Raw genomic sequence first — 27,811 nt, 5'->3', positions numbered from 1 at the left:
TGCCCCTGCCCCCCGAGTGCTGGGGTTAAAGGCGTGCGCCACCGTCGCCCGACTCCTTCTCATATTTTTAAGTTTGTGCTCTCTGGTCAGAGCAAGCGTGTGACTTTAAACCACAGACACATTCCCTTGCAGAGCCACTGCGGCTCGGAGAACGCGTCGCGCCTGCGCTTCCGGCCGTCCGCGCCTGCGCAGAAGCCCTGCAGGGCGGCGCTCCGCGGCTCTTCCCCCGGCGCCGGTGAAGTCTCGCGAGAGCCGGGTCGCGCGCTCTTGTGTCCGGGCCGTGGCGCCGGCTTCCTCCGTGTCCCTGCGGGCCGGGCGCCTGGCTCCGGCTCCAACTCTCCGTCCCCGCGGTCCCCACCGAGTTCCCCTCAGGCCCCCGGCCCGGCCCGGCCCCCGCAGGATGGGGGACAATACCAGCCCCATCAGCGTGATCCTGGTGAGCTCGGGCAGCAGGGGCAATAAGCTGCTCTTCAGGTACCCCTTCCAGAGGAGCCAGGAGCACCCCGCGTCCCAGACAAGTAAGTGGCGCCTGGCGGCCACCCGCCCTGCCTGCCCGCGCGCGGGGCACCGTGCGGAGGAGGAAAAGGGCCACGGCACGACTCCGGAGTCTCCAGCCTAGGAAAGTGTCAAAATGCGTTAAGAATCGCAGGCTCTAGCAGCGGTCGGTGCACACGTCTAATCCCAGCTCCCAGGAGGCTGAGGCGCGAGCGTTGCCATGAGTTCAAGGCCAACCTTTTCTCCAAACAAAAACAAAAAGACACCGAGTTTTACACACAGACACGCATTTATTAATTATTTTAGAAAGTACAGGTTCCTGTAAAGTCTGAAGTTGCCCTTGAACTCTGCTCCTTGCCCATTGCGGGGATAACCGCTCACCGTTTTGGTAATCATCCCTCCGGTACATAAACTTCAAAAGTGTATCCACGAAAAAATAAAATAGTGCGTCGCCCCCACCTCCCAACGAGTCGCACGGCGCTCGTTTTTTGTGCTGTATCATCCATTGAACACATCCTCTTCTCTTAGTTATAGTGCACTACTGCATGAGAATATAGCCTTCCTCTGTGGGTGACTATTATTCTTAAAACTTGGTAATATGATACAAAGGGTTTAAAGCTACAAAAACAGTTGATATCATGCTCTCAAACCCCTCCCATCTCCCCTAGAGGGGCTACCACCTTTACCATTCTCCAGAACCGTCCATGTAAACACAAGCATAAGCACACATTCTGTTCTAAGAAGCAGTGGAAATACACTGTTTGCCTGTTTTTATTTGTACTTGGTGTCTGTCTTGAATACAGGATCAACCTTTGTAGAAGTCTTGTTCTTTTTAATGGCTGCAGGGAATTCCATGAGATAAGCATACTATGAATTGTTCATCTAGTCCTCTGTTACAGTTTTTTCAATCTTTTGGGGGCTGGGCAGCTGGTTCAGTGGGTAAGAGCGCTTGCTCTGCAAGCTTGAGGACCTCACTTTGAGCCCCCAGCACCTATGTGAAAAGCCTGCCATGGCTGTGGTGCCTGTCATTGAGTGATAGAGATGGGCTGATTTGGAGAGCTCCCTGGCCGGCCAGCCACCTAGCCGGAAGGGTAATGTTCTGGTTCAGTGAGAAACCCTGTTTCAAGGCAGTAAGATGTCGATAAAGGAAAACACTTAGCATTTTGCTCTGGCCTCCACCTGTGCTTATAGGTCACATACACAAAATCCCCAACACTACCACTACCATCAATAAAAAACCCACAAACTGCACATGTCCTTTCTGGATATTACTCTTTTGTAGACTGTCTGTACTAACAAATCTTGAGTCATGTGGTTGAGTCTGAGGGCTAATGGTCATATGCTAAACAGATTAATTTTCAGTCTTTATTAGTCGAATGACAAAAGGCTGCATCTGATAGTGTTTTGTTTTGTTTTGGTTTTTTGAGACAAGGTTTCTCTGTGTAGCCCTGGCTGTCCTGGAACTCAATCTGTAGACCAGATGGGCTTGAACTCACAGAGATCTGCCTGGCTCTGCCTCTGGAATTCTGAGATTAAATGCATGTGCTACCACTGCCTGGGTGTATCTGATAGTCTTTTTATGCATTTCTTATTTGTCTTACTGAGAACAAGAATGTTTTCCTATCTTCAGAGCCATTTGCAATTACTTTTCAGAGAATTCATATCCTGTGCCTGATTTCCTCTTGAATACTTAATTTTTTCTTTATAGACTTGAAGGAATTATTCATATATTTGAGTTAAAAAGCAAGAATTTTGCTGGGTGGTGGTGGTGGTGGTGGTGGTGGTGGTGGTGGTGGTGGTGGTGGTGCATGCCTTTAATCCCAGCACTTGGGAGGCAAAGGCAGGTGGATTTCTGAGTTCGAGGCCAGCCTGGTCTATAGAGTGAGTTCCAGGACATCCAGGGCTACACAGAGAAACCCTGTTTTGAAAAACAAAACAAAAAAGTAAGAATTTTGGACCAGGAGTGGTGGTCAGCATGCCTTTAATCCCGGCACTCTAGATGCAGAGGTGGGCACATATCTCTGAGTCCCAGGCTTGCCTGGTCTACATAGTGAGGTCCAGATTAGTTAGAGCTACATGGTAAGATCCTGTCTCAAAAAAAACAAAAAGGAATTTTTTTTTTAAATCATAGTAGGTAGCCAGTTTGCTTTTTCTGTGTAGTTTTTGCCAGAATTTTGATTTTTACGGAGTCAGGTTTTCAATCTAGTCTCTTGTGGTTTCTGAGTTTTGCTATCTCTAAGGCCTTCTGCTCTGGATGATGTCAGTTTATTTTGAGTCAGGGTTGGCTTGGAATTTGCTGTGTAGACTAGACTAGTCTTAAACTGGGACACCCTTCCTCTCTGGTTTGTATTGCAAGTGAGCATTTAAAGATTATTAACAAGAGAAAACTCAGGAGTTTTTCTTTAGAACATTTATTGTCTTGTTTTAAAATTAATTAATTTACTTACTTAAGACAGGATCCTACTATGTATCCCTGGCTGCCTGGAGTTAGACTACACTAGTCTTGAACTCACAGAGATCCTCCTGCTTCCTGAGTGCTGGGAATAAAGGCGTGAACCACCACACTTGGCCTTAAAATTAATTTATCTTGGTATAAGGTAGAGACCCCTAAGAGCTAGTGTGGTCTGGGTACTTGCTGCCTGCTTACCTCCAGAGCCCTGTGGAAGGGGAGCTGTGACAGCCAGGATGTGGCCATATTTGTTGTTGTTGTTGGATTTCCTTGGATGTTGGTCCTGAAAAGCCAACATAATTTATTATTTTTCCATATGGTTATATCAAAAAAAAATTTTTTTTTTCTGAGACAGGGTTTCTCTTGTAGTTTTGGTACCTGTCCTGGATCTCCCATAGTTTTTTTTTTTTTTTTAAATTTTTGGTTTTTCTTTCGAGACAGGGTTTCTCTGTGTAGCTTTGGAGTCTGTCCTGGAACTCCCTTTGTAGACCAGGTTGGCTTCGAACTCACAGAGGCCTGCCTCTGCCTCCTGAGTGCTGGGATTAAAGGCATGTACCACCACCTCCTGGCTCATATGGGTTTTTTTTTTTTTTTTTTTTGGTTTTTCGAGACAGGGTTTCTCTGTGTAGCTTTGCGCCTTTCCTGGAACTCACTTGGTAGCCCAGGCTGGCCTCGAACTCACAAAGATCCGCCTGGCTCTGCCTCCCGAGTGCTGGGATTAAAGGCGTGCGCCACCACCGCCCGGCTTTCATATGGGTTTTAAACCAGGTTTTTAAGCCATAGTGTTCTAGTAAAGAATTGTTTATATGTATGAGGGATATGGTATGTACAATTTAAAAATTAAAAAACCAAAAAAAAAAAAAAAAAGAAAAGAAAAGAAAAGAAATTAAGATCCATAGCTGGGCATGGTGGCCCACATCTGTAATCCCAACACTGTAATATCCAGCATTTAGGAGATAGATGAGGAGTCCAGCCTCAGCTATATAGAGATCGAGGCTGGCCCTGGCTGCATGGTAAGGTCCTGTCTCAGTCCCCTCCTCAAAGAGTAGCTGTTTCCCCACATTGTCATAACTTCTTGGAAACCATCTAACGATTTTCCTCTGTGCTCCAGATAGAACCTCGTTTCACATGCTAAGCACCATCACTGAGCTACGTGCATCCTTTTAACCCCTGAACATTTTTATTATAACGTGAGATTTGCCATTGTAACCAGTTTAAGTATATGACTCAGTAGCATTAACTGCATTCTTTCCATTGTGAAACTGTCACCAATATGTATTTCCAAAACTTTCATCATCTAAAGTGAAGTTCTGTAATAAGTAATATTTCATTTCCTATTCTTCCCAGCCCTTGCTATTATCCAGATGACTTTGTAGCCCTATGAATTTGCTTACTATAGTGTTTTCATGTAAATAATATTTGACATTGTATATCAGACTTATTTCATTCAACCTAATATTTTCAAGCTGTATGAGTTTGTTCCTCTTTGTAACTGAATAATAATTGTGTAGACAATGGCAGCCATGGGTTTTAATAGCCCACAATCTTGTGTGTGGAGAGATCCTACTTTCTTAGCTATTCTTCTTTCGCCCTCACTCAGATAAACCACGCAGCAGATACGCTGTCAACAACACGAGCGAACATGTTGATGACCAGGATGGTGACTCCAGGTAAGGGCTCACCAGTCATTCTGGGCAGGAGGCCTGGTTCCCTTCCCTGGCCTGACCAGAGCTCTGCCTTCCTGTTGACCCAGATATTTGTCCCTCTGAGATACTGGTGTCCTTCTCCTCCATGTCGTGAGTGCAGAGCTGGGGTCTCACTGTCTCCCCTGACTTGCTCAGAGATTTCAGCCCGTGCACCAGCTGTGGCTAGTGCGCATGCTATGTGGTTAGTAAAGGAGTCGTGATACATTTCTCTCCAATGAGAGGCTTGCAGATCCCTTTGCTGTCCTCAGACCTGATTCCTTAGCACAGGCCTAGTCAGATGCAGTGCTCAGGTACAGTGCAGCCTGGGCACATCCTTTCTCAGGTGATAGTGGCAGCGAGGGCTGCTTCAGGCCTGGATGAAAGGCAGGTCCTTCTTCTGCCTGTGTTTGCTCCTCTGTGTCTAGGAGGACTGTCAGGTCTACATTCATAAACAACTACTTCTGCCATCTTTTTTAAAGTTTACTTTATTGATGTTTTGCCTGCATGCGTGTCTGTGTGAGAGTGTTGAGTCCCCTGGAACTAGAGTTACAGACAGTTGTGAGCCACCATGTGGGTGCTAGCAATTGAACCTTGGTCCTTGGGAACAGCAGCCAGTGCTGAGCCATCTCTCCAGCTTTCTGGGTGGGCTTGTCTGCCCTTTGTAATCAAGGACCAGAACTGTGCTCTTCAGTCAGGATCATGGCCAGTGTGGCTATTTATGCAGAAATACTTGGATTCCCAGCACTTCATAAACGGCATGGTGGTGAATTCTTGCAGTCCCAGAATTTAAGAGGTGGAGGCAATTGGATCAGAAGATCAAGGTCATCCTGGGCTTCATAGTGAATTTGAGGTTAATTTGAGATATGGGAGACCCTGTCTCAAAACCAACCAGTCAATAAATAAACGTCTCTGAAATTGAAGAAGAGTCCAGCTCCTTAGTGTCCTGTGCCCTGTGTTGTCCCTCCCCCTTCAGGTTGCTCAGTGGCACACTTAGAATGTAGCCATCACTGTAAAAAGTTGTGTCAGATAGCCCGTTGTTACTTGGCTAGTTGTAGAGATCAAGCTGAGTGAGGCTTGAGCTACTAGACTGCTAGGTGAAGTCTATTAAACAGCTCTCCCTTCAGTGCTAGCGAATGTGAGGAGCTTAAGTTTGAAGCAGCTAAGGAAGGGCTTCTCTGATATACTTTTCTTTTACACGAGTCTTTGGCCATCCTGTTTCTGGACAGGGGTCCACAGCGGGTAGTCCAGGTAGGGCCCTTATGTAGCTCTTCACAGGAACATAAAATACTGAACTAAACACCTGAGTCGGATAGTACAGAAACCCCAGTTTTCTGGCAAACTGTGACCTCCTTTCCAGCTGGGGTAGAGGCTCAGGGAGGTCAGGATGCAGGTGGTCCACAGTGTTCCAAGGACTGGGGCTGAACAATACTCATATGACACTACAGTTCAGAAGGCTTTTCTGTCCAGGCATCTTATGTGGTCTGTGAGGAAGGCCAGATACTTGTCCTCAGCTGTCCAGCTAAGTCTTGTGACACTAGGGTCTAGCCTTGCAATGTCCTGGATTCTGAACAGTGTTTCTCAGTCTCTCCTGGCCTGTATTTTGAGAATGTGAGCTTTAGTGAGAACAATCCCTTGGTAAGTGTTCATCTGGGGTATGTATGTCTTCTTTCTCCTCCGGTAAGTTGCTCCATTCAGCTAATACTTTATAATGGTGCTTCTGCTAGATGTTAATGCTGTTTTTATAAAACAACCTTGTAACTTTTCATGGTTTTTAAGAAACAATGATTTGTTTGGTCTTGATGGTCCTGTTCCCATTTCAGCAAGCCATGTCCTCCAACCGATGAGCAATTGGTTGCAGGGTAAGACCCAAGATCTCTCCCCCCTTTTCTGTCTTGATTCCGGCTGCCTTCTCTTCTTGTAATTGTGCTTCCTGCCTAATTTCTCTCAATGTTGAAGAATGACTAACGAGGTGCATAGGCCCTAGCTTGGAACCCCCCCTGCCTTTCAGAAGCCCAGATTTTCCCACAGCCTCTGCCCTTTTCCCATCTAGAATTATTTAGCTATTTCACATCTCTCGAGAACCTAAAGCATGGTTGGCTGGCACCAGAGAGACTTCTGGACCAGGTGTGCTGTACAGACCTCCTCCCCAGATAGGAGCTAGTGGTCCTGTGATGTTGGACCACCACATATGGGCTCTCATTTCCTGTCCTACTGCCACAGCAGGGGCCCATGGTCATTGCTCCTTGCCTTTAGTTTTGAGAGGGAGAGGGATAGATAGAGACGGACAGACACACGGACACTATCAACAGCATTTGAGTATTTGAGTGTTTAGTTAGAGACTCAGGATTAGATGGAACTGAATATACCAAGAAGTGGCAAATATGTCCCCATGAAGGTGATGTGGAGCTTTTGCAGTCTGCATTGTCTTGTCCCCCTAACAGTACATCCTGTGTGAGCCGTGGATGTACATACAGCGTGTGTGAGTTTCCATCAATAGGCAGGTTGAGAGGCTGGAGAGAGGGCTCAGTGGTTAAGAACACTTGCTCTTGAGAGGACCTGGGTTCAATTCCCAGCACCCATATGGCAGCTCACAGCTATCTGTAACTTTCGTTACAGGGAATCCAGTGCCCTCTCTTGGCCTCCATAGACCTCAGGTACACACCTGGTTCACATACATACATGCAGGTGAAAACATTCATACAAATTTAAAAAAAAAAAAAAAAAAAAGACAAGTTGAAGATGTGGAGTTGAAGCCTTTCCAGTCTCTCTCCCTCTGTTTTTGGATAGCCCTACTCCAGAATGATTTATTAAAAATAGAATCCTGGCCTGCTTTTCAACTGTTATATCTTCCTAAATATGCTTTTCTTAGATGTTCAAGTTAGAAATTTTTAGTTTTTATAGTAGCTGTTTTATTATCTTATGTTACATTTGCCATGTTCTCACCATCAAAAGGATTTTTGTAAATTTTGGAAACGACAAACCTTGTCCTTTGTAATTTACTATGTATAAGTTTTACCCTTTTCTTGGTCTCAAGATGACTTTATCTTTGGGCATATTAGGTCATCAAACACTATGTGAAGTCCACAGCCAAGCAAGTGTCTTTTCATCCTAAGTGTGTAATGTTAAGAGCTCAGACCTGCTCAGATGAACAGAACCTAGGACAGCCACTTTAGCGTCAGCACACACACATCTCTGTGCTTTGTAGAGGGGGGGCAGATTTGATTTTGCTCCTTCAAGGGCATATTTGGATTTTGGTATTTATGAATGGAAGCTGAGATACCATTGCTTGCCTCTGGGAATCCCATGACCAGAGCTGAGGCATGTCTGTGGCTCTTCATGGCAGTGAGGGTTTTTGGTGGAGATTTTTGGCTATCAAGGCAGAGTTGCTGTGGAGTGGTTAAGATCATTCTCCCATCTGCTACTTTTGTGTATTAAGTCATTGGTTGGTAGAATGTTGGGTGCTGCTTGTTGAGATGTGATATAGAATGTTGGCTAGCTCAGAACCCAAGTGTTTGATAGGGTTTTGATATCCTGATATGTCCTTCAGACAGGTGGAATAGGGCAGAGAGAGGTTGACTTTGAAGAAAACCTGTAATGCCCTTGTCTGAGATGCTGGAGTCTTCCATATTTGTTTAATCACCCCAGACATTAATGTTCCAGGAAAGCAGGAAGTAAGGACTTGGCTATGGGTCCTGCAGGTCCCAGAATGTCAGTGATAAGACTGCTGCTGAAAGGTTTGACCAAGCCCTCGTTGTAAAGGGCCAGGAAGCCCTTTCTGACCCACACTCTGTCTGGTTTATTTGGGGGCCCGGAAGCCCTGTGGCTGCTGGAGGATCTTGCTCATTCTGCAGGAGCCAGTATAAGCCCTGCAGGCCGTAGCAGCCTGGAGCTTTCTTGCTGGCATGGGTAGAAGTGGGAGAATTTGCACGGCTGCTTGTCTTACATGTTGACATACAGGCTTTGGCTCTGTACTGTCTCCAGGCCGCTTTCCTGTGGCCCTGCTTTGTGTAGGGTGGCCTGGAATGAATGCCCCTCCTAGATACTTTCTATCCCAGTGTCATTGCTGCTTTGGAGTTGAGCCACATCAGCTCCTTGAAGCTCACCTTCCTTTTCCATCTTATAATGGAGGAGTTACAATGTCAGTCTGTCTCCCTCCTCCCAACTGAGAATGCCTCCAGAAGAAACAAGACTAAGGTCCCACAATGGAATGTCTGTCCCAAATAGTCTCTTTCAGGACTGTAAGGGTCTCTCTGCCCAGGGCAGACTGTAGTCCTGGTAGTGCTGGACTGTCTTCCTAAAACCACCCTCCCTAGATGTTAGAAAGCTTTCCTTAGTAGATGTGAGCATAGGTGCTCTCTCCCTTCAGGACCAGATCAGAAACAGTGCCTGTGTGTCTTCAGTGGAGGCCCTCAGTCCCTGCTCTCTGAGATAAGAGGCAACACCAGGCCCCTGTGCTCTCCTCCCTGCAGGCAACTCACTTATCCAGATCCCCCAGACAGGGAGGACTAGGTTTGCCAGTAGGGGGAACAGATGTACAGATGCTTAGTGGAAGGGGTGAGTGAGATCTCACACCCCAGCCATTCCCACTTCTCCATGACACTTGGTTTCTATGCATCCCATGCTCCTGTAACAGTGCATCTGCATGCTTTGTATAAAATTCCCTCAATAAGAACTGAGAAGTGGAAGTGTTGAGGATAAGGAAGGGCTGGGCAGCTATGCTGAAAAGATGTAGTTAGCATACTGCATGCATCATTGAGCTCTGCCCTCTGGTCCTTTTTGTGGTCCTGTTGTGGAGGGTCTGGGGTCACAGAGGTTGAGAGGTACAGTTCCACAAACCAAAGTACAGTAAGGAGAGGCCCTTCTGCCTGTGAGCCTCTGAGTGGCTCCTGAGGGCAGTGCCAGCCCCAGCTGATCTTCCTTTAAATGCAAACCGCAGCTGTTTCTCTTCTAATTTCATACAGCATGCAATCAATGACAGCATGTGCCTTCAGCCTGTGCTTCTCCTGCCTTCTACCTGTAATTCTGGTGATTTCACATCCCTACCCTTGGGATTGCTGCAAGAGAGCCGCTGATAGACATGCCACCCACTGGGGACAAAGTAGCTCCACAGAACTGTCATTCTTGAGCCCCTCCCCCTGTGGGTACTGGGCACGGTGCTGTGATGTTTGTTAATGATTTCCGTCCTGCCTTTCTAAAATTTGAAGGTTCTCCGATGTTATTCTGGCAACAATTTTGGCAACCAAGTCTGAAATGTGCGGCCAAAAATTTGAACTGAAGATTGATAATGTACGGTTTGTTGGGCACCCAACACTGCTGCAGCATGCTCTGGGGCAGGTATGACCCTCCTCGGCAGGTAGGAGTTTTCTAGGGTGGGTGGGCCTGGCCTCTTCTGTGCTGACATGGATGGTGGTGAATGGGCCACTGGGGCAGCAGGCCTGATAGCCGCTTGAATTGTGTCCCTTCATAGGTCCTGGGGTCCAGGAGAGGACGACAGGGGTGCTGTCCCCAGGTGCTGCAGTCCCTGCCACTGGCTTGTGCTTTCATTCAGTGGTGGATAGAACCCAAGGCTTTCTACGTGCTGTGTGGTTGCTGGCCACTGAGCCGCATCCCCAGTTCTCTGTGACTAGTCTTTGCTGACTACATTCTCTGTCTCTTCTAACTGGCCTTTCCTCTGATATAGATATATAAGATAGATATCTATAGATATCGATAGATAGATAGATAGATAGATAGGGTATTTGCTTCCAGAGAAGACATAGAATGAATTAGCTAACAATTGTCTAACTCCTGAGCTTTTTAAAAAATGGTGCAAACACTACCTGTTAAATGATATTTTAATAACCAACACATTTTAGCATGTGTTATTGTGCTAACCTTTTTATATTTGTTTTCTCATAGGTGGGTATTTGGGTACTGAGGAATGTTAGCAAGGGGGAATGTGCTATTACCCAAGGAGCTTGTCCACTAGAGCAGTCCACTCTGTGTACAGGCAGGATCCATAACAGTCACCTAGATTCAGAAGGGTTTCAGTATGCCATACCATATAGAAGTGGTATAAAGAGCTTCATCCACGTGTGGAGCTTCTGAGGTCATCGGAAGTATCTTGCTCCTTTGATAATACTCTCCCTCCTCACAATGGTCTTTAATGACAGGGCTTGGGTTCCTGTCTATGGATTGGGGGGCGGGGTTGACAGTCACTTAGTGTAGAAATGCAGTGACAGGCAGGGATGGGTACATTTCCTGGGTGTTACAGGGAGAGTTATAACTCCCTCTTTAGGCAACATTTGGAACTGGGCTCATAGAACTCATGCCGCTCAGAGTGGTACCTTTAAAGGCTGCGGTGTTTGTGACTGAAGCTGCCAGAACTGGAAGAGATAGGGACTTGATTCTCTAGCAAGACTGGCTGCCCCTTTTCTTCAGGGCTGCTGAACACCGTCTGTCTCTGATGTCCCGAGGACTTGCCATGGCAGCAGAGGCATGGCTGGACTCTCCGTCCCCGTACATCCTTTTCTGTCCTATCACTTTGGGACATTGTCAGCTTGATCCTTTGGTCACGGAGCTCAGAGTGCCAGCCATTCTGTTCCTTCCACACATGTAGTCCATCTGTTTCTATGGCTGACTCTTCTCTGAGCAAAAGCACTGATCGCATCTCACAGACTGGGGTGTTTTCTCTCACTTTACCACACTCTGGAGCCCTTCTCCATGCACGAAGTAGACAGATCTGAACGACTTCCTGTAGCATGTCACGGCTGACTGCTGGCCGTAGTGTCTCATCCCTCCAATTCCAGTATTGGGAGCCTGAGGTAGGATCACTGTGAGTTCAAGACCAGCTTGGATCCATAGTAAATTCTAGGTCACCCCAAAGTTCATAGTGTTAGTCTGTCACAGACAGACAGACAGACAGAAAGGATGTCGTGTCTTTTGATTTATTAGAATTATGCTCTTTTACAGGTCTCCAAAACAGACCCATCTCCAAAGCGGGAAGCACCCACCATGATTCTTTTTAACGTGGTGTTTGCACTGAGGGTGAGTGTTTGCGCGATTGCTTAGATCAGGAAGGAGGGCCTGAGGGAGAAGAGCCAGTTTCCAGTGAGGTTTTCATTGGCCCAGAGCTCAGACTCTGGGTATGGCACTTACACTTTTGGTGTGCAGGTGGAGCAGAGCTCATTGTTTTTCCTCCTTCTCCTCTTCCTCCTTGAACTTTTTTTGTAAAATACATACATATAACACTATTTACAGTCATGGTGGAACCCAGGGCCTCATGCATGTTGGACAAGCACTTTGTTACTAAGCTACATTCCTAGTCCTGAATGTTTTCCATTTTAAAGTGTGTGATGGGGGCTGGAGAGAAGGCTCAGTGGTCTTCTGGAGGACTCCAGTTCAATTCCCAGCACTCACATGGCAGCTCACAACCCTTTGTAACTACAGTTCCAGGGGATCCAACACTCTCACACAAATGAAACACTAATGCACATAAAATAAAATTAGATAAATTTAACAAACAAACAAAAAAAGTATATGGTAGTACACACCTGTGGTCCCAGCGCTTGGGAAGCTGATGCAGGAGAATTGCCATACGTTTGAGGCCAGCCTATGCCACAGAATAAGATCCTATCTCAAAACAGATGAACACTCAGCTAGACCAGGTGGTATACTCCTATAATCCCAGCACTTGGGGACCTGAGGTAGGACAAGCAGGAGTTCAAGGTCATAGTGAGTTTGAGGCCAGCTTGGGCTAATGAAACCCTGTCTTATGCCCTATTACCCTAAAAAAACAAAACAACAACAACAACAACAACAAAATACAATTTAAGTCAGGCATGACTGCACATGTCTTGGGCTGTATAGTAAGATCCTGACTTTAAACACCAAGTAATATAAATGAAACATACAATTTAATTATACCTAATACATTTATAATGTAATGTCACCATGTATCATTCATGTTGTTCATCCCTGCTATCTAGATTCATGTCTTATCCCTCTTAACAAGAAACCCATGAGGAGCCCAGCAGCAGTTTTTATGCCTCTGTATCTCAAAGCAAGTCCTAGGCCTCATGTGCATTCTTTTTTTTAAGATTTATTTTTATTTTATGTGCATGATGAGTACATAGGTGTCTGTCCAAGGCCAGTAGAGGAGTCAGAGCCCTTGGATCTGGAGTTACAAGCAGTTGTGAGCGACTTGATGTGTGTTAGGAACAGAACTCAGGACCTCTGGAAGAGCAGCAAGTGCTCTTAACCACTGAGCCATCTTTCCACCTTGCCCCCCACCTCCCTTTTTTTGAGACAAGGTTTCTCTGTATAGTCTTGGCTGTTGTGGAACTCCCTCTGTAGACCAGGTTGCCCTCGAACTCAGAGATCCTCCTGCCTCTGCCTCTTGAGTCCTGGAATTAAAGGTGTGTACCACCATGTCTGGCTTTTGTTTCTATTTTAGACATGGTCTTGTATATCCCAGACTGACCATGAACTCTTATGTATCTGAGGATGACCTAGAACTCCTGATGCTTCTGCCTCTACCTCACAAGTGCTAGGATTATAGGCATGTGCCCCATGCCTATTGTATGTCCATTCATTATTGCATTACTACAAGACTTATCTATAAAGTAATGGCTGGTATTTTATGCCATAATACCCTTTTCTATCTGGCAAGAGTTAACCATGATAAGTTGGTATTAACTAGTACCTGGTCCGTTAAAACTTACTGATTAAGAGCATAGTTTTCTAGTTGGCCTGTGTGAGCCATGATGCAGCCCCTACTCAGTGTGTGTGGTATCTCTGTCTCTAGTCTTAGCAGTCCTGCCCATTGTCTGGCCACATTTTCCACATCCCAGTTTGTCTCATTGGCAGGCTGTTATATCTGCTTTCTGACTTTCTGTGCCCTGCAGACTGGAAGTTACTCTGAAGGTGTTATATTTGGATACAAGCTTTTTGCAGGAAGCCCCGTGGGGGATGACATAGTCACTTTGGTGCTGCTTCCTGTTCTGTACTGTGAAAGTTTACTTTGTTTGCCGGAGATGGTGTTGCAGAGACTAGACTGGCCTCAAACTTTATATGTAGACTTGGATTTGATCCTTCTACCTCTGCCTGCCAAATGCTGGCATTATAGGGAGAAGCTATCACACCTAGCTGCAAGTGTGCTCTTCGTAAGCATTCTCATCAAAGTCTGGATCTTCTAGGTGGCAGCTTTCTCAGCATCCCTGCATAGCCTTGGGAGCTAAGGCAGCTTCCTCAGTGTTAGCCTGTGCTAACAGTACACACCAGATAGCCCGTCACTGCATTTGACCTTATAGGGGTGGGAGGAGGTAAGAACCACTTTGTACAAAGAGGAAACTCATACAGTTGGTCCCTAACAGCTGATGTAGGGATGCTTTTGTGCCTCAGCTAGTGGCACCTCTGCCAGAGGGTAAGACTCAACTGTGACTTCAGTTTTTCCTCAAAGGAGTAATCTGTGTCCAAGATTGTTTTCTCCCTGCTTTGGAGTGGGAATGTTTGTACTCAGACTCCTATGTGTGTTTTATTTTGAGGCAGTTGTATATACTCTATAAATCAGCCCATTTATAACATGCAGGGGATGCCTTAGGCCTGCTTCCAAGTCTGCCCATGTGCTAGTTCTCTTTGTGAAGATGGAACTTACTGAGGATATAGAAACTCTCTCCAGCTCCAGGTTAACAAAGTGTGGTCTGGGTAAGATTTTGACTTAAGGTAATGGGCACAGAGTCCCCTGGAAAATACACAGGATGGGAAAACAGCATCAGAGGTCCTAATCAGTAGTGCCATTTCTCCCTCTCCCTTCTAACCCTGTGCCCCAGGGTATTACTCAGCAGTCCTGGTGGCCTCTAGAAACACTGAGTCATGCTTGGCTCAGTTATCTGCTCCTTCAAGCATCTCCATAGATCCCACGGTGGCCTGCTCCACCCTTGGTCTGGGTGTGTACACCTGCTGGTTGACTGTGGTCTCTGATAGGTTCCAGAGGGGTGAGGGACACTTCTAACCTGAGAACCCTCTGCATGCTACTTTGACCTAGTCATTGTGGGTGTACAGTGGATGCTGGGGGTGGAACGGGATGGACGTGGGCCTGGAGCCTGCTGGTACTCTGGTTAACTTGGGTCTTCTTTGCTAAGAAGAACTCATCCCTGACAGCTGTTTAGCAAACAGCATAATACTTCTGTATTACATGTTCTGTAACAGTGTGGCCTGTTGTGAATGAATTCCTATATACTGTAGGCCAGACATGTTCATGAATGGTCAGATCACAGCAATGATTACAGAAACCTCCATGGTTTTGCTCATGGCAGCCTCTGTTCTGAGTACTGTATGTGTCTGACTAGCTTTCTCTGCTCAGTTGGTTGTCCTTCCTCAGATGAGGACCTGTGTCCCTGGATCACATGACAGGTGGGTAGGATCTGTGCCCTTAGCTGTCCCTTGCTTTTCTGTACAGTCCTAGCATAGTGGGAATGTATGTTCCCATAGAGGATTCCCATAGAGTCATCTCTGCAGACCTGTAGACAGTTGTTCCCAAGACTGTAAGATGGGGATATCAGCCAGCATTTATGGAGGTAGGCTGTAGACATGCACAGGGAATTCTAGAAGGTAAAATTACCTACGAGGAACCTAGTGGAAAGGAATGGAGAGGGGCCTTTTTTTTTTTTTTTAATGATTTATTTGTTTTATATGCATTGGTGTTTTGCACGAATGTATGTCTGTATAAGGGTGTTGGATCCCTGGAACTGGAGTTACAGACAGGTGTAAGCTGCCATATGGGTGCTCAGAATTGAACCTGGGTCCTCTAGAAAGAGCAACCAGTGCTCTTAACCACTGAGCCATCTCTCTAGCCTGAGAGGGCTTTTTTTTTTTTTTTATGGTCTACACTTTTTTTTTTTTTTTTTTTTTTTTTTTTAGTTTTTCGAAACAGGGTTTCTCTATGTAGTTTTGGTTCCTGTCCTGGATCTCACTCTGTAGACCAGGCTGGCCTCGAACTCACAGAAATCTTCCTGGCTCTGCCTCCCGAGTGCTGGGATTATAGGCGTGCGCCTCCACCTCCCGGCTTGGTCTACTCTTTTGCTGTGCACATGTATTCGCTCCTTTTACATTTTGTCTGTGTACATATTTAGTATCTGACCTCTCTCCTGTAGGCCAACGCTGACCCGTCAGTGATCAACTGTCTGCATAACTTGTCCCGGCGCATCGCCACTGTCCTTCAGCATGAGGAGCGCCGCTGCCAGTACCTCACTCGAGAGGCCAAGCTGATCCTGGCGCTTCAGGATGAGGTGTCTGCTATGGCTGACGGTAAGTGCTGCAGTCTGAGGATCATGGGGCTGGTCTGGCCGATGGCTTCTCTTGGGGTAGTATCTCTTGAGGACCAGTTGGTCACTATGCTTTGTTTTGAGGCAATTGCAGATAATGCTACTAATTGGCCCTCTAGTTTCAGGGACACTATTGAAGAGATCCTCTGTGCAGGAAAGGCAGGCTTACTGCCTGGTTGCAGGTTTGATCACATGCCAGTTCTCTTTGTGGACTGAGAGTACAAAGAATCTCTCTGCCTCCAAGGGCCTCTCCCATACCACAACAGAACAGAAAGAAGCTACCAAAGCTTTGGCTTTTGGTGAGCTAGACAGTGGAGAGGAAGTCTTTATAACAACTGGTAAGCAGAGACTGGCCAGAGAAGTTACAGGATCTTCATGTTGAGCTGCTCATGTCCAGAAGCACAGGAAGACTCTTCTAAGGGTTTATATATGGATCTACTTTCCTAATGGAAGGGTCTGAATTGATATTTACAGGAAATCCCCATATACTGCTCTATGATGATCTTTCACCTAGCACAGGCACCTCTAACTGGCATTGGTTCTGTAGACAAATCTGCCCTAGAGTGGGAAACTCAGGGAGGGGTTATTGAGACCATCCAGCTGGTAAAATGGGTGATTTCCATGCTTTTGGCTTTTAAATTGAAGAAGAACCTAACTATATCCCCTAACCAGTCTTTGCTGAGAGACACTGTAACATTTGGTATGCCCAAAGGACCAAACACAGGAGAGAAATTGGTAACAAGCTTGGCCTCCTTTCCCTAAGGTTAGCAGCTACAAAAGAAAGAAAGAAGAACAGAGTGAGACAAAATTAACAAAGTCCCATCTGGTTCTAGTGTATTTTCAGTAAAAAATTTACCCTTTTTCTTCAAAAATTAGCTGGGTATAGTGGTATACACTTTTTTTTTTTTGAGACAGTTTCTCTGTGTAGCCCTGGCTGTCCTGGAACTCACTCTGTAGACCAGGCTGGCCTTGAATTCACAGAGATCCACCTGCCTCTGCCTCTGCCTCCTGAGTGCTAGGATTAAAGGTGTGCACCACCACCACCACCACCACCACCACCACCACCACCACCACCACCACCACCGCCTAGCTAAGGTAGTGTATACCTTCAATACTAGCACTTGGGAGCCAAAGGCCAGTGGATCTCTGAGTTCCAGGTCAGTCAGGGATATATAGAGAGATTATATCTCCAAAAGAAAAACACTTGTATTGGGGGCCTGGAAATAGTTACAGAGTGGTTGCCTAGTAGATGTGAGGCTCTGGATTCTAGCCCCAGGACCCAAAACAAAGTAACAACCAAAACAAACACAAAACACTTAGATTTTTTATTTTAGTTAATTAGAAGTATGATAGTAAGCAACTCAGAAATTTTATTTCCTCTTCTTCTTCTTTGATGGTACTCACTTTTAATCCCAGGATTTGGGAAGAAGAGGAGGTGGATCTCTGTGAGTTCGAGGCCAGCCTGGTCTGCATAGTGAGTTCCAGTCTAGCCAAAGCTACACAGTGAGACCATGTCTTAAAAGGAAAGAAACAGACAAACCAAAAGCAACAATAAAAATCTGTTAAAAAATTAAATACTAAAAAAACCCATGTTCATCTTAATTATATATATTTTTGTTAGAGATTTATGAAGGTTAATAAAAGATAATCCAGTCGTAAAAACATCTCATTAGCATATGAGTGTGAGAAGAGGAGTGGGATGTGGTGTGGGAATACCCAGTCACTGCAGCAGAAGGTGGGGGCTGGTGAGCCAAGAGACACTTTTCCATGGGAGGCCGTGAAATGGTTTGCTGCTGTGACTACAAGGTTGTGTAGGCCAGTGACAAGTTTAAATACAGATATTTTATATAGAAATAATTTCACAGCTGGGCTGTGGTGGCGCATGCTTTTAATCTCAGCACTTGGCCAAGGAGGTCGAGGCAGGTGAATCTCTGTGAGTTCGAGGCCAGCCTGGTCTACAAAGCGAGTTCCAGGTCAGCCAGGACTGTTACAAAGAAACCCTGTCTTGAAAAATCCAAAAAAAAAAAAAAAAAAGAGAAAAGAGAAAAGAAAAAAGAAATAATTTCACAGATCAGTATGAGTCTACTTTTATTTTACAGGGATCAGGGATACACTGATTTTATTATTATTAGTAGTAGTAGTATTGTTACTGTTATTGTTGTCATCATCACTACAAGGATTTCCTGATGTTAGTTTAACATTGCTTTAACATTACTTGTTAATGTTGACTTTGTTCTATAGTTCCTGTTCTGGCCTGTGCATGTTTCCTTGCTTTGGAAGCTGTGATCCTTACCTGTTGTGATTCTTGTAGCAAATGAAGGTCCTCAGTCCCCGTTCCACCACATCCTGCCCAAGTGCAAGCTGGCTAGGGACCTCAAGGAAGCTTACGACAGGTAAGACAGGCCATGCTTGTTGAATCCCCTCCTCCTGGGCCAGCTGCCCTAAGCTTCCTTCCAGAGCTGGAACACCCTGCAGCAGTGCTGCCATGGACTGGGGAATGCTCTGGCCTGTGTGTGCTGGGACTCTGCTGAGATAGCAACAAGGACGGCCAGGGAGGGGACAGCTGCATGGCCACTCTTCAGGAAAGCCACCTTGGTGTCCACTTTTCAAATGGCAGCCCGCCCCTTGTTGAGTGATGTGTACTTAGCAGGGGCACATCACTTCAGACTCCTTTTAAAACAGAAGATTATACACAAAAGCTGAAATTATTTTTCAACCATTAAACAAAGTGACATTTTATTGAGCTTAACTTCTTGCCAGGTTCTTGACCACTTTTATTGAGGTGGGTCTCACTGAAGGCTACCTCTTCACACATGAGGAAATGTAGGTTCAGTGGGTAGAACTAGACTTGACTGTGATGGTCCTTGTTCTAGGAGAGCTGGAGTGTGAGACACTGGTGTATAGATAGGGTCAGCAAGTGTAGGGACACAGTGGAACCTTATGTTGATTATATTGGTGACGGAATACTCTATTAAAATACTCTGGGTTGGCTTGAGACTTAAGCTCCTTCTGCTGGGATTGCAGGTGTGTGACTCTGTCTGGCTTTCTCTTTCTCTTTGTTTTTTTTGACAGGGTTCCATTATGTAGCCCTGGCTGGCATGGAACTAACTCGCTTATGTAGAAAAGGCTGGGCTACATAGCATCCAAAAAACAATGTAAAAAGCAAATCAGAGACTTTAGGTTTCTAAAGAAAAAGGAGTGGACTGGGATTGTGGTGGAAAGTTGGAAGGAAATAAGACCATTTTTTTTTTAAACAAAAAAAATTTTTATTAAGATATTTTCTATTGATTTTACATACCAACCACAGATTCCTCTGTCCTCCCTCCTCCCATCCCCCAGTCCTCCCCCACAATCCACCCCTCATTCCCACCTCCTCCAAGGCAAGGTCTCCCATGGGGTGTCAGATAAGACCTTATAGCTTTGTCATCTGCCAGGCACAGCTCAGGGTTTGGTGCATCACAGCACCACCTAGTGGACCAATTTGGAGGCGCACAGGAATTTGAGCTTTTGGTGAGAAAGATTTCTTCTCCTAGCCAGATATCCCGTCTGTTAGTACACAGGGTCTCTCTCACTCCTCAGGTGAACTCTTACACCAGCCAGTCCTGGGTCCTAGAACCTGCCTTGGTGAGGCTGAGAGCCACAGTTCGTTGGCAGGATGTGGCAGTTGTGACCTCCTCTGCTTCCACTCCTGTCTGGTATTGGCACAGCTCTGTAATTGCCCAGTAGCCCTCTTGGCCTGATTCCCCCAGCCTCATCCCACAAGGTCTGTGGTTGGCCTTGAAGTCCTGTTCTCTCAGCAGTAAAAAGGTGTGGCTGAGTGACATTGGCTGGGTAGCTGTAGTTCTCAGAGAAGACCTAAAAGACAGGAAGTTGTGGGCTTCATTTGTGTAGAGCTTTGAGAGCATCTTTTCAACAGAATCGTTCTGGATTTTCTATTTTAACCAAAGCCAGGGTTCTGGTATGGTTGGGTAGCTAGTAATCCTGTTCCCTAAGTGTCTGTGAATATAGACTGGAAGTAGGAATCTCTTAGGAGGTCACCCTGACTGTCCCAGTACCTGTGTCTCCTTATGGAACTCCATGATTCCACGTGAAGAAATGTTTTGTTGAGTGATTCTCTGAGTTAACAGGACTGTGAAGAGTCCAGGAGGCTTAGTTCTTGGGAGTGCTGTCTGAGTAGGTGCTGGCTGCACTGCTAACTAACTGCTCAGGAGCAAGAGCAAGCCTGTAGATGCCTCGGAATATTCTGAGAGTTACAGTCTGTGTTTCACAAAAATGCCCCTATATGTAAAGTTCTGTTGGAAGTCTCAAGGTAGGACTTTTGAAGCCCCCACCCATGTCTTTTGGTTTGTGCGGCATCCCACCACATGGAGCAGGAACCCTGACTGCCACCGTGTGGGGCAGAGGACACAGCACACATGATACAGTCTCAGAGTAGGAAGAGGATGAGCTGAGTGGAGGTCAAAAAGTGACCTTTGGTTCTTAGCTAAAGGTAGGAGTTGGCATTCTTTCTCATGCTGAGGAGTGAGGGGGTGAGATAAGCTTACACAGGGTGCATCTTGGGTGTGGACCCTAGGATCCTGGTGCTCTGCACAGTCATGGTGTGCAGATGCAGGGCTCTGGCAGAAGCATTATCTCCTGTTGCAGAAAGGGCTGGGCTCTTCTGCTGTGAAGGCTGGATAAGCTTGGGGACAGTGTTTTTTTTTTTTTTTTTTTGTAGACTGTTTTCAGACTAAATAATGAAACACCTGCAAATAGAAACACAAGCTTAGCAGGAAACTTTTCTGGGTGCAGACCCTGGGTTCTGTCTTGAAATGCAGATTACAGAAGTAGGGGAAGCCCCTTTTCTTCCCTTCTCTTAACAGACGTTAGTGTGTTTCCTGGTTTACCCTCTTGCTGTGAAGGTTTCCCCTGACTTCTCCAGAGCTGGAGGCTAAAGTTGGGCAGGAACATTTCTAGTGCTCCCTGTCCTCCCAGTGCACTCCAGAGGCTTGCCTAGAGTGCATCTGTTCCTGGGGGCTCCTAATGGCAGCGCTCGGTGTCTCCACACACAGAGCTTGGTTAGTTTGTAAAGAGCTACAGCCCAGTACCAAGTATTCAGAGGGAAATCATAGGCTGGGGATCCAGAGTCAGCTGTCAGGAGGATGCAGAGACACTTGAGCTGCGCAGGTGTTATTAAGGCCACAGCTAGCATTTAAACCTGGCCAACACTGTCACACAAGTCTCTGATGTGCCTTCCCCTATGACTCTGTGGTTTATGTAATTTGCTAAAGATTGTCTTCCTTAGTGCCAGCCAGAGTAAGATTCTCCCAAGTGCAAGGCTGTAATTTGTTTCCTTTCTTGTCGTATCCCAGGTACCTGAAACAGTACTTAGAGTTGCACCTAGCAAATGGTTGTCACAGTGTCACTGAGGTCCTAGGTGGAGCAGATCAGTTGTATTTGAAATGATAGGAGTCTTGGCCTTTAATTCTGATTTCATGTTGTTCCAATAGCTACCCTGTGCTATACCCTAAATAAGAGAGCTCAAAAATAGGGCCTATTATTTCTTCCCTTTCTGACCACGCGTTAGCAGATAGGAGGAGCCTGGCTGGTGTTCACATGGGCACGACTCCATGCAGCAGCACACTGTGACCTCTCCCCTCGTGCTCTCTTCCCATCTGTGTGTAGATCCTGGGAGCTTATGATGCAGTGTTTCCTTAGGTGGTTTCTGAAGGTTGGTTGTGAACTTTCCATCCCGAAGAAGGGTACAGCTCTGGAAACTGCACTCAGAAATGCATGGTTAGGGCCCATTTCTAGAAGAGTCCAAGTGTGTTGACCTCCTCGGGGAGCCTGGTCGTTGTTCAACCCACATCTTGACACTCATTAAACCGTCTAGTTTGTTCTCCCCAAGGGCCTGTGAACCACCGTTGCTCTAGACTCAGCCAGTGTGTGCCTGTCCCTACACCCGTCCTCGGTGCTGAGGCCCTGGGAGAAGCAGGCGTATTTGGGAGCCATGGCATGCTTTGCATTGAACAGACAGTCAGTGCTCCAGGGATCCTGGGGGAGTGAGGAGTCACAGATGTGTTCTTCCAGGTCTCCTTCCCCCACTGCCTAGTCCATGCTTGAAGGGGAAAAGACTGGTTTTTGTGTTTGGAACTGTTGGCTAGAGTTCTTGGCAACCCCTGGGGAAATTCAGAAGCCTAGGGCTCTTGGTTTATTGCTGGAGGCTTCAGGGAAGAGGCTATAATAGTCCTCAGCAGCTATGTTGTGACACATGTTGAGAATCTCAGCATTTGGGAGGTAGAGAGGCAGGAGGATCACATGTTTGAAGTCAGTTTGGGGTTACACAGCAAAATTGTGTCTTAAAAAAGGGAGCAGGCATGGTGGCACAAACCTTTACTCCCAGCTCTTGGAAGGCAGAAGCAGGCAGATCCTGTGAGTTTGAAGCCAGCCTGCATATCGAGACCTGGGACAGCCAGGGCTACATACAGAGACCCTGTCTCAGAAAAAGAAGGGGGGGGGGCGGAGAGAAAAGAGAAAAGAAAATGTGTTTTCCCAGGACTGGAGCAAGGACCTTGTTTCTCCCACAGTACCCAAGCATTTCCCCCTTTGACCTGTACAGGAAGAACGCCTGCCACAGCTCCTTTGCTGCTGGCCTGCCCTACACTTGGCCACTCCCATATTGGGAGCTGAGAATAGCAGCAGAGTGTGTGGTGATGGGAAAGGATGTCTTGGCTGCTCTTCTGGGTAGGGGGCAGCAAAGGAAACGAGATAGGGGAAGGTGCATTAGAAATGGGCAGTTTGAAAACCAAGTGATGTGTCCTGTGCGCTTATTTGAGAACTGAAGTTATCATGAAGCTTTAGGTTGTATTTCCTACATTGGATGAAGGAGGCTACCTGCCTGCTTTGCTCTGAGCTGGACTGGGTTGGGGCAGATGACAAGAAACAGCTTTCTGGGGCAGAATCAGTAGTCACGGGGCTTTGCCTACACAGTCGCTTTCCTTCCTTTCTGTCACTTGTAGAACTGCAGAAGTGTGCTAACATACTTCCTGCCACACTGCATATAGACCTGAACAGATTCTGTTTAATAAGCACATGCTGTTGGCACTTAACACGAGGACTGTGTGGCTGAGCTATGGGGTGGGACTCCTTTGCACAACCCTCTTCCTGTGTGTGGTTCTTCCAAGGACAGCCTACAGGGCCACATGTCCATATGGAGCCTGTTCTCAGCAGACAGTGTTCCTGAAGACATTGCCTGACTCGGGGTTCTCCCCTCCTCTACATGAGTGCTGTGTACGCAGTGCACACCTGGTGTAGACATGGTGTGGTTGGTCAGCACAGCAGGAGGTAGCAGACAAGGAGTATCCTGTGGTCCTGAGTACATGGGCAAGGGTGAGGGGTCAGAGTGAAGGTGGGACCAGGTGTCATGGGTCAGGGAATACCTCATTGAGAATGTGACTTTGGTTGAGATTAAAGTAACGAGAGAGCCATGAGGCATCTGGGAAGACAATTCATGGCAAAATTTTAAGTGCCAGGGTCCTAACAATGGCTAGACTTGAGTGATGGAGCAGGAAGTGTGTGCAGGCCGTGGGGTTCTCTGTGTTGGAAGACCTTGGATGGTACTGCCCAGGTAGAAGCTGTGAGGAAAGTGGCCCAGGTGTTGGTTGTCTGGGCAGCTCTGGTCTGCTGTTGCTGAAGAGGTCTGGATTTTGATTACCCTTGCAGGTAGAGCACATAGGATTTATTGATGGTTTGGGGTTCTGTTTGAAATAAGTGAGTTGGGGACAGTGCTGCCATGTTTGCCCTGAACATGCTGAAGCTGTGACTACGTGTCAGTCATTGAGAATGTGAGTAAGAGGTTTGCCGTGGTAGGATGTGGGAGCTGGTTGGATAGTCACTTGTATGTCTTCTGAGTGATGGCTACATACACTGTACCTTAGCACTCCTACCATCAGCAAAGCCTGGGAAAGTGGGTGCTTTGTGCTTCTTACCATTGGCCACTTCCCTCCTCTACCCATTTCTTCTCTTTGGGACTAGGCCCTGTCCTACCCAACTGCCCAGCCTGTGCCTGGGTGTGCATCAGGTGTTCAAGACAGGTCCTCTTAGAGAGGACATGCTGTGGATGCCAGGTGTCTGTCTGCCAGGGCTCTGCAGACAGAATTCCCACGAGAGACAGAAGCAGCATCCTTTAGCCCTGACCAGCTGATTGGATTATAATTTATTCCGGGGTGGGGGGTGGGGGGTGGGGGGTGGGGGGTGGGGGGTGGGGGGGTTGAGTGGTCTCTGAGAGTGTGTGTGTGTGTGTGTGTGTGTGTGTGTGTGTGTGTGTGTTATTTACATGTTCTTAGGTATATTGAGACCTGAGAAAATACTCTCTCAGCCCTGAGATCTCCACCTGCATTTTCCTCTAGCCAGCAGGGCAGTGTGTGAACAGGGTGGTGGTCTATGGCAACAGGCAGGTGGCAGCTGTACTAACAGTGACCACTCTTCACAGCCTCTGCACATCTGGTGTGGTGCGGCTTCACATTAACAGCTGGCTGGAAGTGAGCTTCTGTCTGCCCCACAAGATCCACTATGCAGCTTCAAGTCTGATCCCTCCTGAGGCTATTGAGCGGAGCCTGAAAGCCATCCGGTAAGAGCCTTTCCGTCAGTGGCTGCCTGAGACTTGACTAGTTACTTCATTTCAGAAATGATCTTCTTCCTGCCACAGAAGCTGGAGGTAGGGCTTTGCCGTTAGTAAAACCACACGATTGTACATCCAGAAATGACCCATCCCAGGTTTTTCCTGGGCCCTCCCAGCATAGTCTGGGTGAGTAGAACCTGCCAAGGGCAGCCTGGGGCTAAGCCAGGCCTTTAGCAGCTTGCCTTCATGGTACAGTACACTCAGGAACTGTCAGCATTTCAGTCAGAAATCATGGGAACCCAAGTAGTTTCTTAGATTACGTGATTTCTTGCAAGGAAAAGCTGGGCTGGAACAAAGCTCAGTGGTCTAGTGCTTTCTAGGCCCTGGGTTCTAGTTCTGTCCTCAGCACTACAAAGGAGAAAGAAGAGATGAAAAGGAATCTGCACACTCCTAACACTGGAAATGACAGGCACACTCAGAGCACTCATTGCCCAGTCCTCCCTCCTCCCACCTCTGTGCTCCAGGTCAAATGGCCTCCTTTCCTGCTGAGCATGTGTGTAGTTCTATTCATAGTTGGTGGATATTTTGTTTTTCCTGCTTTAGAAAGACCCCCCCCCTCTTCTTTTTTTGTGGTACTAATGATTGAACCTACGACTTTGTATAAGCTAGGTAAGCACTTTACTAATGCATGCATATATGTATATGTATACACACACACACATATATATATACACATACACACATACATACATACATTTCTTCCCTCATGAGACAGGCTCTCTGTGTCTTCCTGGTTGTCCTGGAACTCACTTTGTATACCAGGCTGGCCTTGAATTCACAGATATTCACCTGCTTCTGCCTCCCAGGTGTTGGGATTAAAGGCATGTACCACCATCCTCAGAACTTTTTTTTTTTTGCTTTTTATTCTAATTTATTTATATGTGTGTACGCATGTGTATGTACATGTGTTTAAGGTAGTAGAGACAGGCAGATCTCAAAGGCTTGGTGGCCAGCCAGTCTAGCCAAATTGGTAAGCTTCAAGTTCAATGAGAAGTCCTATTTCAGAAAATAAGGTGGAGAGCTGAGCATAGTAGCGCAGGCCCTTAAACCCAGCACTTGGGAGGTAGAGGCAGGAGGATCTCTAGTTTGAGGTCAGCCTGGTCTGTATAGTGAGTTGCAGGACAGCCAGGGCTACACAGAGAGACCCTGTCTCAAAAATAAACAAGTAAAATAAGGTTGAAGATTGATGAGCTGGCTCAGTAGGTAAAGGTACTTGATTCCAGGCTCAATGTGAGCTGAGTTCAAATCATGGAACCCACATGGTAGAAGAAGAGAACTGTGTGTGTGCCTCACACACATACAACATAAGTAAGTGTAAAAAGGTGGAGAGTGATAAAGACATCTGATGCTGACCTCTGGCCTCCCCCCACATACATAAATACACACACACACACACACACACACACACACACACACACACACACACACACACAGGAGGTACTGGGAAATCCCAGAAGGGGGATGGGAACTCAGGTATTCAGACTCTCCCTACTTTTGTTCTAATTTCTGCGCCCTGCCCCCCTAGGGCAGCAGTAATCCTTGCAGATTTTATTAAGGCCGCTGGACACGTGACTGCTTTCTCTGATTTCTCCCTAAACCTCTCCTGCCCACAGTTCAGTGCCTATGAACTCTGGCTGTGCCTTGGTGTCCAGGCACTTACCTGGTACAGGGCCCGTGGCCCTCCGTGTTCTGCTGACATGTGCCTCTGTCCTTCAGCCCATACCATGCCTTGCTACTACTCAGTGATGAGAAGTCTCTGCTGAGTGAGCTTCCCATCGACTGCTCTCCGGCTCTAGTGCGGGTCATCAAGACCACATCTGCTGTGAAGAACCTGCAGCAGCTAGCCCAGGATGCTGATCTGGCCTTGTTGCAGGTAGGCTGGGGACGTGGAAGAGTGGGAAGAAGAGGCCTTTGGGTACATTTAGGGGCAGCCTCTGGGGGAAGTGCTAAGTTCTGAGAAGAGCAGACTGCCTGCCATGCTGACTCTCCAGGGTCCTTGTCTAGCACGTAAGTAGAAGTCCATGACCTGCCACAGACCAGAGTGGTCTAGGTGGGAGGGAGGCTTGGGGTTCTGGCCTCTGAGTCACACCTGATTTAGAGCTGTCTTTGTGAGCACTGGAATGACTTCCTTCTCAATGAGCAGAGGTGAGATGAGCCACGAGAGAAGTGTTCCCAGCAAAGGCCTGGAGGACAGGCTGGGGACATAGTAGCATACAGCAGACCCACCAGCTCAGGACAGTCACAGTGACACATGAGCGTGTGGGAAGTGAGAGCTCGGACCTGAGCTGCTAACTTGCCCTACTGTGTGTGCTTCTGTCCTTTGCACATTTCCCCACCTTTTATTCTTTCTCCTTTCTTAATAAAATATGTCTTTAAAGATGAGACAGGCAGAGATTCAGCCTTATTCTAGAGATCAGTTAAGTCCAATCAAATGTTCAGAGAAAGCCTCCCCCATACGACAGAATTTGTTTAATTCACTCTCTGATGCCTGCAGGACCAGTATCTAAGTGAGTACTGTCCACGTGTATCCCTTTTGTTTCACTGCCCCACTCCCATTTTTTTTTTTGTTTCCAACCCAGCCCCAAAGTCATCAAATACCCTCATTCTCAATGAGGAGGTGTGGCAGAGCTGTGGAGACAGGCCCCAAGGCAAGTGGGGAACAACTGATCAGGTTGTCCTCTACTCGTGAGGTAGCACTGTCTGTCTCAGACCAGCAGAAATGGAAAAGATTCAAGTGCTAGATCCCACTCCTGGCTCCGGGGGAGGCCCTCAGCCTTGTCTGTGTTTCTGGTTGAAGTGTGGTGGAGTAAAAGCACAGAAGAAGCTGGTGTGCAGGAGCTTGGAGGGCTCCCAGGTCACCTATGCCAGGGCGGAAGGCCAGGACCAAGAGAGTGAACGCCAATGTCCTCATCCGGTAGTGGTGTGCACCCTTTGGCCACCAGGGGGTAGCAAAAGCCCACCCCAGGCACCTCCGTTTGCTGAAGGGCTAGACTTCTCAGTGTGATGAAGTGGCCACAGCTCTGAGGCAGGCCCTCTCTGATCTCTCTTGCTATGGCTCATGTGGACAAGAGAAGTGAGTTGGCATTGCTGGTAGTTTTTGCTTTGTGGACCTATTGGGCTTCCCCCCCCCAAAAAAAAAAATCCTTTCTATTATCAGAATAAGTTTGTTCCTTCTCTCTATCTGGCTCTCCCTGGGCTCTGTGAGAGCACTTAGCATTCC

At 47.0% G+C, this 27,811-nt stretch overlaps 1 protein-coding gene and 1 non-coding gene across 5 annotated transcripts in view; one reads left to right on the top strand and one right to left on the bottom strand.

Moving 5' to 3' along the window:
- The first annotated feature begins 240 nt into the window (after window positions 1-240).
- Nprl3 (NPR3 like, GATOR1 complex subunit) overlaps window positions 241-27,811 on the top strand; it is a 36,032-nt gene continuing 8,461 nt past the window's right edge. For 2 of the 4 annotated variants that reach the window (XM_028893333.2, XM_037201590.1), the window contains exons 1-9: window positions 241-518; window positions 4,545-4,614; window positions 6,450-6,488; window positions 9,834-9,963; window positions 11,581-11,655; window positions 15,762-15,915; window positions 18,244-18,325; window positions 24,403-24,540; window positions 26,308-26,464. In XM_028893333.2, the coding sequence (XP_028749166.1) occupies window positions 401-518; window positions 4,545-4,614; window positions 6,450-6,488; window positions 9,834-9,963; window positions 11,581-11,655; window positions 15,762-15,915; window positions 18,244-18,325; window positions 24,403-24,540; window positions 26,308-26,464 (963 nt within the window). In that variant the 5' untranslated portion in view covers window positions 241-400. Of the gene's footprint in view, window positions 519-4,544; window positions 4,615-6,449; window positions 6,489-9,833; window positions 9,964-11,580; window positions 11,656-15,761; window positions 15,916-18,243; window positions 18,326-24,402; window positions 24,541-26,307; window positions 26,465-27,811 lie in introns of those variants that run through there. The other 2 variants (XM_028893330.2, XM_037201592.1) reach the window with 2 other exon arrangements.
- On the bottom strand, window positions 27,207-27,329 carry LOC114709505. Its single transcript, XR_003736940.1, has one exon. It is a non-coding gene; the product is annotated as a small nucleolar RNA SNORA55 (small nucleolar RNA).

This window comes from Peromyscus leucopus, chromosome 8b (assembly GCF_004664715.2).
Source record: "Peromyscus leucopus breed LL Stock chromosome 8b, UCI_PerLeu_2.1, whole genome shotgun sequence".
Classification (NCBI taxonomy): Eukaryota; Metazoa; Chordata; class Mammalia; order Rodentia; family Cricetidae; genus Peromyscus; species Peromyscus leucopus.
The sequence above is the reverse complement of the archived record's forward strand: the minus strand, read 5'-3'. Positions and strand labels throughout refer to the sequence as shown.